General features: G+C 53.1%; 8 protein-coding genes across 8 annotated transcripts; 5 read left to right on the plus strand and 3 right to left on the minus strand.

Moving 5' to 3' along the window:
- Positions 1–366: 366 nt before the first annotated feature.
- On the plus strand, positions 367–3260 carry DSM5745_00572 (putative alpha,alpha-trehalose phosphate synthase subunit TPS3; the record flags this gene model as incomplete). Its single annotated transcript, XM_026742588.1, has 3 exons — positions 367–389; positions 446–3141; positions 3199–3260. The coding sequence occupies 3 exons, from the start codon at positions 367–369 to the stop codon at positions 3258–3260; spliced, it is 2781 nt and encodes a 926-aa protein (XP_026608433.1).
- A 230-nt stretch (positions 3261–3490) lies between these two features.
- Positions 3491–4602, plus strand: DSM5745_00573 (thioesterase family protein; the record flags this gene model as incomplete). The annotated part of the gene is made up of 2 exons (XM_026742589.1): positions 3491–3617; positions 3683–4602. The coding sequence occupies 2 exons, from the start codon at positions 3491–3493 to the stop codon at positions 4600–4602; spliced, it is 1047 nt and encodes a 348-aa protein (XP_026608434.1).
- Positions 4603–4667: 65 nt separating this feature from the next.
- Positions 4668–5294, minus strand: DSM5745_00574 (PaaI family thioesterase; the record flags this gene model as incomplete). The annotated part of the gene is made up of 1 exon (XM_026742590.1): positions 4668–5294. One exon carries the CDS (start codon positions 5292–5294, stop codon positions 4668–4670), a length of 627 nt encoding a protein of 208 aa, XP_026608435.1.
- Positions 5295–5775: 481 nt separating this feature from the next.
- DSM5745_00575 (uncharacterized protein) lies at positions 5776–6477 on the plus strand (the record flags this gene model as incomplete). Its single annotated transcript, XM_026742591.1, has 3 exons — positions 5776–5890; positions 5937–6013; positions 6073–6477. The coding sequence occupies 3 exons, from the start codon at positions 5776–5778 to the stop codon at positions 6475–6477; spliced, it is 597 nt and encodes a 198-aa protein (XP_026608436.1).
- Positions 6478–6741: 264 nt separating this feature from the next.
- Positions 6742–8172, plus strand: DSM5745_00576 (PCI domain protein; the record flags this gene model as incomplete). Its single annotated transcript, XM_026742592.1, has 2 exons — positions 6742–6988; positions 7043–8172. The coding sequence occupies 2 exons, from the start codon at positions 6742–6744 to the stop codon at positions 8170–8172; spliced, it is 1377 nt and encodes a 458-aa protein (XP_026608437.1).
- A 193-nt stretch (positions 8173–8365) lies between these two features.
- On the minus strand, positions 8366–9025 carry ura6 (uridylate kinase ura6; the record flags this gene model as incomplete). Its single annotated transcript, XM_026742593.1, has 1 exon — positions 8366–9025. The coding sequence occupies one exon, from the start codon at positions 9023–9025 to the stop codon at positions 8366–8368; it is 660 nt and encodes a 219-aa protein (XP_026608438.1).
- Positions 9026–9749: 724 nt separating this feature from the next.
- On the plus strand, positions 9750–10544 carry DSM5745_00578 (uncharacterized protein; the record flags this gene model as incomplete). Its single annotated transcript, XM_026742594.1, has 1 exon — positions 9750–10544. One exon carries the CDS (start codon positions 9750–9752, stop codon positions 10542–10544), a length of 795 nt encoding a protein of 264 aa, XP_026608439.1.
- Positions 10545–10652: 108 nt separating this feature from the next.
- DSM5745_00579 (uncharacterized protein) lies at positions 10653–12754 on the minus strand (the record flags this gene model as incomplete). Its single annotated transcript, XM_026742595.1, has 5 exons — positions 10653–12290; positions 12335–12361; positions 12420–12493; positions 12555–12618; positions 12665–12754. 5 exons carry the CDS (start codon positions 12752–12754, stop codon positions 10653–10655), a joined length of 1893 nt encoding a protein of 630 aa, XP_026608440.1.
- Between the last annotated feature and the right edge of the window lie 818 nt (positions 12755–13572).

Genomic DNA, 13572 nt, shown 5'->3' on the forward strand with positions numbered 1-13572 from the left:
CCATCACCACTACTAGAAATATCCTTGATCTTGGATAATAAGTCGATGACTTTGATAGATACCTCTTTCAATGCTCATTCACGGAATCTCTACCGAGCAGAAAAACAGGCATGGGAAGTTGGTCCAGCTTGGTTGGATCCAGTTTCCCAGCCCAGCGAGGTGGGCTGGATGCTTCAATGACGTATCGATGAGTCCTGACAGCCCGAACCCTTTACTGCAAAAAACTGGAATATCTGCTGCCCTTTTCCCTCTGAACTCCGTGCAACCTCTACATTTCTTCAAGTGAGACCTCAATCTCTGCCCCAGACCTGCTTCAGGCCTACCTCTTGTCTTCTATCTTTACTTGCGCCTTCTCCTCTCCACAAGATGACTGTTTACATAGCTTCTCTGTACTGAACCCCACCATTTGCTTTCCTCGTGGATCCCCGCCTGCTAATGAAATTAGGTTTCTCCCATATACAGTCAGCTTTCGACCACCAGAGCCTACTCAAGCCCTCCCTTCAAGCCCTCTGCCCAAGAAGCAGGTTCCTGATTCCGTGCAAGCCACGCCCAACCCTGCAGTTAGCTTGTTTGAGAAGCGCAACGAGGCTTCCAATGTTGGTCTAACTCCGGGTGCGACCACAGACCATGAACGGATCTTTACTTCCGACCCGAACAAGGCTGACCAGAGCCAGTCTGAATACCCATTCCCCAACCCAGTCACTGCTTACAACTATGAACACTTGACCGAAAGTGAAGCCCATTCACCTGCATGGGGCGTCCGGACCGCTCTCAATCAACCCAAGCCGCAGTCCGCTTTTTTGGCATCTCCCTCAATCCTCAGACACCAAGAGTCTTCCGCAGACACCCTGCCGAAAGTAGATGGACCGTCATCGGTGCCACCAGCAAAGCATTCGAGGAGATCTTCAGGGCGCAGCCACAACCGGAAACCCTCATTCTCCGAGACGGAGTGGAAGATCACAACTGCCGAACAGGGTAATGGCGGTTTGCGGAATGCCGTACGGGCCGCGGCGGAGACTGGGCAGCTGGAAGACAAGGTCTGGGTGGGTACGCTGGGTATGCCGACCGACGCATTGTCCGAGTCAACGAAGGCGATGATCTCTGAGAAGCTAGAGGGTGAATACGATTGCTTGACGGTCGATGTCAACGACAGTGATTTTGACGGTCATTATACCCATTTCTGCAAAACAATCCTCTGGCCGGTATTCCACTATCAGATCCCCGACAACCCGAAGAGCAAAGCCTATGAGGACCATTCGTGGGTTTACTATGTCAAGCTGAACCAGGTCTTTGCGGAGCGCATTGCCCGAAACTGGAGACGGGGTGATACCATCTGGGTTCAAGATTATCACTTGCTCCTTGTTCCGGCGATGCTGCGAAAACTACTCCCAGATGCGCAGATCGGATTCTTCCTCCACGTTGCTTTCCCATCGTCTGAGGTGTTCCGGTGCTTGGCGCCACGCAAGGAGCTTCTTGAGGGTATGCTTGGGGCGAACCTGGTCGGATTCCAGACGGAAGAATATTGTCGTCATTTCCTACAGACCTGCAGTCGAATTCTCAGTGTTGAGGCTACAAACGATGGTCTCCAGCTGGAGGACCGATTCGTGAATGTGACCAAGTTCCCGATCGGTATTGATCCGCTCTCGTGGGACAAGCGCCGCAAGGCAGCAGACGTTGAGCAGTGGATTAAGACGATTTCCGACCGCTATGCCGGTAAAAGGCTCATTGTGGCTCGCGACAAGATTGATCAGGTGCGCGGCATTCGGCAGAAGCTGCTGAGTTATGAGCTCTTCCTCAACACCCACCCGGAATGGCGCGAAAAGGTAGTCTTGATCCAGGTGGCTACCAGCACGACGGAACAGCCGGAGCTAGAAGCTATGATCTCTGACATTGTCATGCGCATCAATTCCACACACTCGACGCTTGCGCATCAGCCTCTAGTGTTCCTGAAGCAAGACCTTGCCTTCCCGCAATACCTTGCTTTGATTTCTGTGGCAGATGCGATGATGATTACCAGTCTGCGTGAAGGTATGAATCTTACAAGCCACGAGTTTGTTTACTGTCAGGACGGGAAGTATGGCGCTCAGAAGTACGGATCACTCATTCTCAGCGAATTCACCGGTAGTGCATCCGTGTTCGGCAACCATGCCCTACTAGTTAACCCGTGGGACTACCACCAGTGCGCGGATGCGATTAACACGGCTCTCTCTCGCAGCGAAGACGAGCGCCAGCGTGTGTGGAAACAGCTGCATCAAGCAGTGCTCCAAAACTCCACATCTAACTGGGTTAAATCATTCAGTGAGACATTAAGCCGCGTCTGGCACGAGCAGTCATCCCGTGAGATCATGGCTGTTCCGAGACTCTCCATGAACAAACTTGAAGACAGGTACCGCCAGGCAAACCGGCGGCTCATAATCTTGGATTATGAGGGCACGCTTGCTTCTTGGGGATCTCCCAAGAGCATCATCGTCACTACCCCGCAACGGGCCATCACGACGCTGGCGGACCTGACTGAGGACCCGAGGAATGTGGTTTATGTAATGAGCGCGCGGATGCCCGAGGAGCTAGAACGGCTTTTCCGAATGGTTTCTGGACTGGGTTTGATTGCAGAGAATGGATGCTTCGTTCGCGAGCCATACTCGGAGACGTGGTCGAAGTTGACGAATAAGGATCAGACTGACGCCTGGAAGACGGCCGTGAAGCAAATGCTTGAGTATTACCAGCAGCGTGCGGAAGGAAGTTGGGTTGAGCAGCGGCACTGCTCTCTTGTCTTCCACTACGAAGCGGCTGAGGACCAGCCGGCGGCGTGCCGTTTGGCGTCCGAGTGTGCAGACCACATCAACGACGCTTGTGCCAACCAAGGCGTGCACGCTGTCTTAGTCGACGGGCTACTCGTCGTTGAGCCGACTAACACGAACAAGGCCTCGGCAACGGAACTGGTCTGGCGGTCTTGTATGAAGCAGCAAGACAACGCCGGCCGGCCAGACTTCTTGCTTGCAATCGGTGACAGCCGTGATGACGAGCCCGTCTTCCGGTGGGCCAACAAGCTAGAGAGCGCGCACGCAGTCAGTTATGCCATGACGGTTACGCTCGGCTCGAGAAGTACGGAAGCGCGGGCTACATTGACGCAAGGAGTTGCTGGTAAGTTGTTCGCGCTTGATGGTATTGCTCTTAAATCATGGTGCTAACGGAGCATAGGAGTTTTGACTTCTCTCGAGAGACTGGCGAAAACATCTGCTAATCAAGGTGTTTCGAGGTAGATAAGATAGAAGACGTCGTGCTTACCTACATTTCTTGTCACTAGCATCTTTATGAATAGTCATCTTTAGAATGATGAAGTCATCATGGTAACCGAGAGAACAGCGCTCGGCAGCAGACGAGCCGAGGTACCTACACCTATCATTCCGATACCGTAAGATTAAAAAGGCAATGTCCCTTCCATCAACATATTTAGACCACCACGTTGAGTTTCCTATTTCCTGTTTCCAAGATGAACGCAGGAACCGGCCACGGTCCAAAATTCGAAGACGCAGTCCGCGTAACGGCCGACCATGGCCACGAGTACAACGGGTACTCCTACTCCGCATTTCTCCAGAAATCCTTCTGCATTGGGACAGGTATTTCCCCGCACTTCAATCGTTTCCTTTCTCTTCTCAATTACACCCATTGACTTAGAAAATAGTGCCTCATGGCGGCTACACGAGTGCAGTCCTATACAGGCTTGCCCTGGTGCACTTTGCAACCGCCCATCCAGACCTGTATAAGGGGGAACCGGCAACGCCGATATCAATGCACTTGACCTTCCTCAGGCGCACGGCTGAGGGTCCCACACAGCTGAGGGTGCATGATATGAAATTAGGCAAGAGAACTAGTTCCCTGCATGTTGAGCTGCTACAACCTAAAGATCAGAGTCAAAGTGGCAACGAAATCAACGAAGATAGAATGGAGGTTAAGGTCGCCGGATACATTACAGTCAGCCCGGCCACCTCAGAGGTCGGCGTGTCATCGAAGACAGATTGGGAAATCCATCCGGAGCCCGTGGCCGGAAGTCGAAGCGACGGCGGGGTCGACTTTGAGCGGCTATCCAAGACAGGTCGGGACGAAGCTTGGGTGCGACAGGACCCGCCATTTGCAGAGTTTCGCAAGGCCACGACGCAGGTTGAGTTGTTCGGGGTTGACCCGGCGCGAAAGAAGCGCAAGAACGGGATCGTGGATCAGTGGGCGCGGCTGAAGCCGGAGGGGATGGCCGCGAGATGGAGCAATGAGGGCGTGGTGTTTCTCACGGACATGTTCCCCATGGCGCTGGATGGGTTTGATATGATGGCAGCTGGGGGTGAGTCGATCTCTTCGACTGGAGGAGCTGGGCCCACGGCGAAGTACTGGTTTCCTACTGTGTCACTGAGTATTGATTTCAAGAAGAGGCTGCCCGAGGCTGGGGAGGAGTGGCTGTATAGCCGGGTTGTGACGAAGGAGGTACGTGATGGGAGGACCGATTTAGACGTGACAATTCTGAATGCAAGGGGAGAGATTGTGGCCTTGAGCACGCAGATTGGATTGGTGGTGAGTGCCAGTCGGAATATTGGGAAGCGCGCGCTGTTGTAGATGTCTAGATATTCTACTCTATACAGAAATATATATACACACACAATACAGATGAAGAAATTATACTACAGAACGCTTTTCACAGCCAAAGTCAACAGCCAGAACGCCATCGCATCAACTGTGATCTTCCCATCCTGAATAACTTGCGCCTTGACCCAGAGTTTCTTCCCTTGTTTCGCCAGCACCCTGACCCTAACCTCAATCTCGCCGGGCACCGAAACAGGCCTTTTATACCGCACATCCAATTGCGACGTGAACATCTTTGACCGAATCCTAGCGCCAGGTGCGCCCCCTGCAGCAGCAGCAGCGGGGTCACACTGCTCCCCCGCCTCCGGCGCATAAAGCGTAACACCCAAGCTCATCGCTTCATCAATCACAGTAGCCAGAACCCCTCCGTGGGCCGTGGCCGGGTGGCCGCAAACCCCGGGGCTAGCAAGATCAAGGCGCATCAACAGATCCGCGCCGGGAACGGGGATCAGTTGCGGGGGTGCAGTTGGCGACGGCCATACGGGAGGCTGGGAGGGCAGATTAGGCTGGAGATGCTCAAGTCTGAAAGTGCGCACTGTTGGGATTGTGATTGCGGACGAGAGTGTCTGGCTGAAGAAGCCATCTTCGCCGGTGGCTGGTTTGGGGTGGCGGGAGTATGTCGGGATCGAGATGTATTGGGCTGGAGGCCGTTGATTGGTGGACATTTTCCCTTTTCCTGAATTTTTTTTCTTTGTACCTTTTATCTTTTATCTACCAGGCCTTATAATTTCTGGAGATATCGAGGACTTTTAAGTGTTTGACTACGAGGACCTGAGGCACTGGGGCAGCGGATGGGTGGAGCGAGGAGACCTCGGCAAGGACTTTCTCTGAAGAACCATTTCTTATCTTTTGACTCCATGCTACTGCTGCTAGTCGGGCTGCATAATTGGGAGATTGGTCTAAGTAGCTTAATGTAGACTTAATGCTGGCTAGCTTGTTTACACTTACCGGAATCCGGTCCTTCCTTGGATGCGCTCACCAAATTCCAGGCTATTTATTAGACCGGTTGCCCCTTGGTCCAACTCATTCCTGTTTCTCCTCTGGTCGTGCAAATAATCCCAGTTCCAATTCTTTCTGCAGGCAGAAATCATAATCACAATCCACCCATCTCTTACGATTACGACAGCAGTCTGTTAGCCGCTCAAGATGATCTACGCTCCGATCTTCCTCGCGCTCGTCGCCCCCATCGTTGCTCAGTCCAGCTCCAACTGGACCCTTCCCGCCGGCTTCGATCTGAGCCAGGTCGACTCAACCACCAGAGGTATTTATCGCTCGTCTGCTTTCACGAATCCTGCTGACATGCGCAGCCAACTGGTGTCTTGCGGAGCGCAACAACTGCCCCAAAATCTGCGGTGGTGTTGCCAGTGTGAACCGCTGCGATAGTGTACGCGATCTGAAATCATTGCGGTAAAATTTCCCACTCGCTAATCTGGTACCAAATAGGACTCTCTTGACTTCACATGCACTTGCTCCAACGGCACCGACGCCAATGTAGGCCTTTACGAGGGCACTATCCCCTTCTATGTCTGCCAGGAAGAGTACGCGCAGTGCATCCAGCAATCCACCACCCAGGATGGCGATGATGAGTGCAAGCAAGGTCTGAATAGCTGCGGAAGCCTCAATGCTTCTGCTTCCACTACCACTTCGACCACTACCACTACTTCGACCACTGTGACTTCTGAGACGAGCACTGCGACTGGAGACTCTAGCAACAACAACAACACTGAGGCCACGGCCACGGACTCGAGCGACAGCCCTACCGAGACCGATGGGGCGATGCGCCTGATGCAGAACTATGGATTGGCTGGGTTCGCGACCGTGATGGTTGCCGCTTTTGCGCTGCTGTAAAGTGATTATAGTTGAATTGTGGGATGAAGGGGCCGCACGGCGATTGGACATGATGATAATGAGTATAACATAATATTTCCATCATAATTTCTGGATAATTGTAGAACAAAGAATGGTATAGGCCCATGTAGATCTCGCCTTGCTTGCATGGCGGTGCCAAGAACTGATCCCACAGAAATTTCTCCACCGCCAAAATCAAATCATCTCAACTGAACCCAGACTTCACCTCTGCCTTCCTCCTCTTCCTCCAACCCATCACTAGCCATGCCCGCCCCTTCAACCACCCTCCTGATCGAGGGTTCTTTCTCCGAACTCGCCGAGGAGTTTGCTGCCTACCTCGACGCCCTCACCAAGCCCGACGACACCACCATCCAGACCGAGCTCGCCCCGCTGCTGCAGCCCCTCCGCGAGCAGGAACAGAATGACACCCAGATCGACCAGAGCAAGCGGGATGAGGTGCTGAAGAAGCTGGTCTCGGCCGCCACTGTGCTCAACACGGCGCCGGAGAAGGGTGCGCATCACCACAGTTCTTGGGGGACTCGGAAAATATACTGATTTGAACCAGAAATCACACCTGCGTACAACCTCCTGATCCACCTCGTCCAGCAGGCCTCCGACCCTGACATGTTCCTCTCCCGCATCTGCTCATACCTCGCCAAACCCATCTCCTCCTCTCCTCAGTTCGGCGCCTCTCTGTCCATCGCCATTCTGTCCACCATCTTCAACACACTCGCCCCCTCCGACTCCAGTCGATTCCACGTCCTTCTGGCCGTTATCGCCGTTATCCGCCAGTCCGGCTCCTCCGCCGCTTTCGATGCTCTGAAGCCCCAACTGACCGCGCAGTTGCCCAATTGGCGCTCCGCCTGGGAACTTGACGATGAGGAGGCCCGCCGTCTGCACCTGGCTATCGCCGACGCCGCCCAGGCTGCCGGCGACCTCGACTGGGCTCAGACTCACGTTGTCGAGGCTCTTCAGACCATCCCTCCCGCTGAGGCCTCATCCCCCGCCGCCCGCGATCTCGCCGTGCGTGCTCTGACCTCGGCTCTCACCCACCCCGCCGTCTTCGACTTCACCCCGTTGACCGCCGCCGACGCCGTCCAGGCCCTGCGCTCCAGCGACGCCCCTCTCTTCGAGCTGCTCGAGATTTTCACTGCCGACACTCTCGATGCCTATGAGGACTTCATCTCCACCACCCCCGTCGCAAATATTCTTCCCGACAATGCCCTGACCCCCCACGCCGAAGCTCTGCAGACCAAAATTCGTCTACTCACTCTGGCCTCCCTCGCCGCCGCCGCCACCACCACAACTGGCCCATCTGCGCGCTCCCTTTCATACGAGACAATTGCGTCTTCTCTCCGTGTGCCGCAAGAGGAAGTTGAGAAGTGGGTTATCGATACTATCCGTGCCGGTCTCGTCGAGGGCAAGCTCTCTCAGCTCCGCTCTGAGTTCCTGGTCCACCGCGCCACCTACCGTGTGTTCGGCGAGAAGCAATGGGCTGAAGTCCAGGGCCGTCTTATGGTGTGGCGACGAAGCCTCGAGAATGTCCTTGGCGTCGTTCGCAGCGAGCGGGAGCGATTTGTACGGGAAGCTGCTGCTCAGGCGGCGGCGGCTGCAGAGGCTGAGAAGGGTGAGAAAAGCAACAAGGGACAATCTGAGCGTCGACGCGCCCCTCAAGAGGTAGCTGCGGCGGAATAGACGCAACAAACAAAACCTGATGAGATAAAATGTAATGACTATTCAAGTTCATTGGCTCTACTAGATTTACTGAATAAATACCGGATTCGAAATTCAGCCGCCCGCACAGTGCATATTCAAGTCTACTAATATATATATCCTCTTATCTAACAGCGTATCAACAGATGATCAGATTTACACCCGACGTAGGAAACTAAGCAGAAGAAGGCTTCAGCCCACGCTTCTCAAAACCAGCCTGAATCCGCTCATAGACCTCCTCGACCGTCCCCGTCGCCGTAACACTAATGACCTTATCCTGCTTCTCAAACTCCGTAACAACAGGCATACTCGTCTCCACAAACGTTCGGAACCGCTTGCGGATCGACTCCGCATTGTCATCATCCCTCCCACTCGTCTCCCCCCTCTTCAAAAGCCTCTTCTCCATAACCTCCTCCGGACAATCCAAGAAAAGCGTAAACTCGCTCGGGCAGACCGTCTCCTCAAAGAACACCGCCTGGTCGAGCTTGCGCGGGAAGCCGTCAATCAGGAAGCGCGGCTTCTTTGCGCCAGCGGCAGCGTATTTCTCCTTGTTATTTTCTAGCTCCGCGGCCATTGCGTTCGACAGCAGAGCGACGGTGATCTCCATAGGCACGATCTTGCCCTCCGTGATATAGTTTTTGATCAGCGAGCCGTATTCGGACTCAGGACGGATTTGCTCGGCGCGGAGGAGGTCGCCTGCGGAGAGGTGCACGAAGCCATAGTCGCGGACGAGGTTGGAGGACTGCGTGCCTTTTCCTGAGCCAGGGCCGCCGAGGAGGAAGACGACTGTCGTTTCGGCGGGGGAGAAACGGGAGGTCTTTTTGTCGGTGGACATTTTCGCTTGCCGTGATAACCTTTTTTTGGGTAATCAAACTTCAATTGAGAGGGTTTGTTGGGACTGAGTTTTAGGTAGTACGGTCGTGGCGGGGTTGTCTTGTTTTAGGATTGTTGAGCGGCGGTCTTCTGCAAATAAGCTTGCTTTTCGGCGGCGCGGGATTTCGCGAGGCCACCGTATGCTACTGAGCCAATGGCGAAGATGGCAAGGAATGGGAGGACTTTGAAATTTTTCTTGGCGTATTGAGAGGTTGGAGGGGCTTGTGGTGTTGCAGGAGGACGAGATGAAGCACTGGAATTATTAGGGGGGATCGACATGATCTTGCGTGGCAGTGGCACAAGAGAGGATTATTTGATGAAGTCGGCCGGCCGCGGTCTAGGTTACAGTATAAGTACTCGTTACGTAATATCTGACTTCATTTTGCCGGGTATGTAATTGTGTTACAGTACACTATAGAGTTGTAGAGTTGACATTGAGGTATAGAACAACACAACACATCTATCTTTCTGTATCGCTCTTCACAAGCAAATAATCAATGGGAGCAGAGACAAATCTTTCTCTGCTCTGATTCATAAGCTCAGTACTATACAAAACAGTCCTCTAACTCTTTGTACCTCGTCCACTCCAGCATTTGACCAGTGTCAACATCATCATTCAACCAGTGTCAACACCAGCATTAGACCAGTGTCAACAAAGCCCCGTTTGATCAGGGGACTGGTTCATGATGAAGAGCCCCGAAGCCAAGCTGGAAAGGCTTCCTGGCGAGATCCGCAACAGACTTTACAGCTACCTCTTTGACATTCAGCGGGTTGAGATCAGCCGCTACATGGACGAGAACACCGGCCACAGCCATCTCACCCACAAACTCCTCCCACCACGAAACCTCCATACCCAGAACCCAACAATGCTGCAATACAACAAGAAAGGCAAGCTCCAAACTCAGTTGTGCATCTCCTTTGTCTCAAAGCAGTTCTATCAAGAAACACTCTGCCTGCTCTACGACTGCACCCAGTTTGTCTTCTCAAACACCAAGTGCGTTTACAAATTCCTCAACAGAGTCCCCAGGCGCGCGCAGGCAGCCATCAAACACATTGAGCTGCATCATACGATGTACAACGAGCCGACTTCGCTAGAGCACCGGGAAATCAAGCTACGGAGCGACAAGAATTGGTATTCGTTGTGCGAGAAGATATCTCTGACCTTCAAGGCTCTGAGTGTCCTCCATGTGGACATGTGGGTTGTCTGCCCGTCAGCGGGCCTAGAGATTGGGGAGCCGTGGTCCTTGCCGCTTCTTGCTTTAAGCAGAGTGGGAAAGGGAAAATCCAAAGGGCTGCAATTCGTGAAGATCCAATTGAGGAGCCCTCGGTTTGCAGATGTGAAGCTGGAACATGTGGCGAGACAGTTGGAGTGGGAGATGATGAGTCCGATCGCCAGGCAGATCCGTGATGATGAGAGGATTGCCAGGGAGTTGGCTGGGCCAGTTAAAGCCGGTAAGGTAATGACCTTGAATTTCGACTAAGGAAGGATTATGATGAAATTGAGGGCGAGAGCGCGGTCAAATCGTCTATAATTAGGAAATGGGTATGTACGTAATGCATAATACGGGAAATGAAGTCAGCCGAACTTTTCAACGCGATGTCATCGGTTGGCGCTCTGCCTCGTCCAGAGGGATTTCGTGATAAGACCGAGTTCGACGTCGTCGAAGGCAACGGTATACCCCGGCCACGACGCCAGCCAGAGAGCAAGTGACCAAAATGAAGATCAGGAGCCCACCAACGCCACGAATCATCTGGTACGCCTCGACTGCCGCTTTGGCCGCCGCTTCCGGGTCAACGTGGGACTCTGTATCCGAACCCTGGTCCATATCCATGTCTGCCATACTTCCCGCTTCTTTTTCTTCTCCCACGTCCGGCTCTTCCTCTTTTGTCGAGTGCAGGACTGACGGGTCGTCCGGGTTTGGCTGTTCGCCTCCCTGAAAACCGGCGAGTCGCCAGTTGCTGGGTGTTTGTGTCCTTTGGTCCTCAGACTTGCCTAGAACGTTGCCGTCCTTGTCCAATGCCTCTGCGGAGACCCAGTCCAGGTATCCGTCGGCGATGTACATCGTCTCGAAGTCGGTCTTAGTCGTGTTTCCAACAGGTACCGCGAGGCCATCCTCTGAAGACCGCGCATAGAAACGCCAGGAAGCAATGTCCGTCGCACCATTCCAGCTGACATGGAAGATAGTGGTCATGTCTGTTCGGTCCGTGCCGTATACGGATGCAACCACATCTGGCGGCGTCTTTGGTCGTCCGGTGAAGGGGAATTTGTATGACCGGTACGAGGAGAGGCGCGTGGAGACGAACTTGGCCTCCATCAGGAGCTTGCCGTCTGGACCATGTTCGCTGTGGTAGCCGCGCTCACTCCAGCCAACAAAGGTATTGCCGTTGGGCAGAGTCTGCACATTACCACGCAACCGAGTCAGGCCGCCATCAGGTCGGGTAATGCGCTTGATTACCCTCGCGGTCATTGGAGAAACAGTGGTGTCAAGCTGTACGTAGAGTGCGGACGAGACGTCCTCCTCAGCCTCCAGTTCGTCCGAGGCGTTGTTCATGAACGAAATAACATGGTGCGTTCCGTTAGACTCGATAAACCGAGCATGATGTTGCTTTGAAAAGGTAAAGTCCATGTCGAAATCGCCGTGTTTACCGCCCAGCCGCCAGACAATGTTGCCCTCCTTGGAGATGTAGTAGAGCGTGTTGGCGAATCGTGCTGACAGCAGGTAATCCCCCACCGAGTTCTTGTCTGCTGAGTTGACGTGGATATAGTCCCAACCTGGCCGGTCAGCAGGGTAGGAATTGGGGTAAACTTTCACCGACTCGTCGACAAGGACGTTGTTCAATGAGCTCCATTCGAACAGAACCTCGCCTGTCTCTGTGTCGAGTTCTAGCAGGCCGCCAGCAATGATCCAGCTGAAATCCTGGGGTCGACCAAGCGCAGATAAATCTGAGTACTCGGATTTGTAGAGGCAAGCAAGAGCAGTCTTTCCTCCATCGAGGACATTGAACTCATGCATATTAAATGCGCTCAGGTCGTTGACAACGCCAACCTTGTACTCCTGTTCGTAGTGCTGATCCAAAATGTAACCGTAACCCTTGTCGGTGCCGTCATCATGGTACTGATGTTGCAAGATGAACGAGAGGTGAGATTCACCGTCTATATTGTTGGCCGCTTTGAAGTCGAAAGCATTCCGGTTGTCAAACATGGGAGATCCAGCCCAGATTAATACCTACAACGTCAGTTGAAGTTAGGGCTTGAATGCATGGTACTTACTCCATCTCCATCGTATATATATGGTCCCTATATCCACACATTAGTAATCAGAGGAAGGCTCCCTTACCCTGAGAGCGTAACATACTACTTGGTATGGTATCCATTGCTTAGTAGGAATTTCAGGTTCGATGATGCCGTAAGGTGCAACAAACCAGTACCCTGCACCACTGTTAGCGGATTGTTTCTGTTCTCAAGGTGACAGATTGAGGAAGAGGCTCACCGGGGGCTACAGCCTCCCGTTCATGGTAGGAGATATCAAACTTCAGTGCTCGTACTTTTGGAAGCTGGAGAAGTTAGCAAGCGAGCCACTATAAGAGTCACTATTCGTACCGTGACGAAAGACATCAAGTCATCGTCGTCTCCAGCGTCGGCAAGGACATGGCCAAAGGCCAGAGACAATAAGATCGATGAGAAAAGCATATCGAATGAGTGGCTAGGAAGGAGTCCTCCCAAGGAAAATGTAATATAGACACGAAATTATACCGCCAACAATTAGGTCATTTAAGATGGTCTGGTCGTCCACTCAGTACGGCCTCCAAACCGAGAAATGAGTAGAGGAAAGAAAACGAAGACCCAGCGTTCCTGCTGAACCTCTTCAGAAAAGAACAGGGTGTTGCCGAAGAAGAAGAGGTTGCGAAAGCGAAGAAGCCAGGAAAGGAGAAACGACTACGGAGTAAGCCTCCGCGCTCGCAGAGTCGCAGCACCAATCTCCGCATAAAAAAAGTGGCCAGTGACAACGCAAGCGCTGATATGAAGCTGACGATCGGATGGGGCGGACGGTCTTGGCGACGACATCCTGAGTGGAGCTGGCAATGCCAGTTTTGACAACCTGAACGAGAATTGTATCAAGAATCGTATTCGGCTTGCAGTGACCGGTGTTTCTCAGATGTGCAACATCACCCTTTCAGCCGTTTGAGGAGACAGGCTACCGCGGTCCTTGCCTTCTTGACTCAATTGACATTTCAGAGAAGAGAATAGCGAAGCGAAGTCGACAGGAGCCGAATTGCCGGAGCATACGTAGTAGGGTGCGCGATCCCCACTACTGAGACTCGTTTGCGACTTCGGACTCGGAGTTATGGGCCATGGCCCAGTGTTCTTGAATCTGGAACATAACTCCCTGGTTTCTATATGGCGAAGGCAGAGCTGTGATCTGGAAGGCCTCGTAGACGTGTCCACACTATACGAAGCGAACCGTGCCGTCCGGGGCTGTTCTCTGACCGGCAAATGACAGCCCTGCA

The sequence above is a fragment of the Aspergillus mulundensis genome, assembly GCF_003369625.1.
Source record: "Aspergillus mulundensis strain DSM 5745 chromosome Unknown scaffold_0, whole genome shotgun sequence".
NCBI classification, from domain to species: Eukaryota; Fungi; Ascomycota; class Eurotiomycetes; order Eurotiales; family Aspergillaceae; genus Aspergillus; species Aspergillus mulundensis.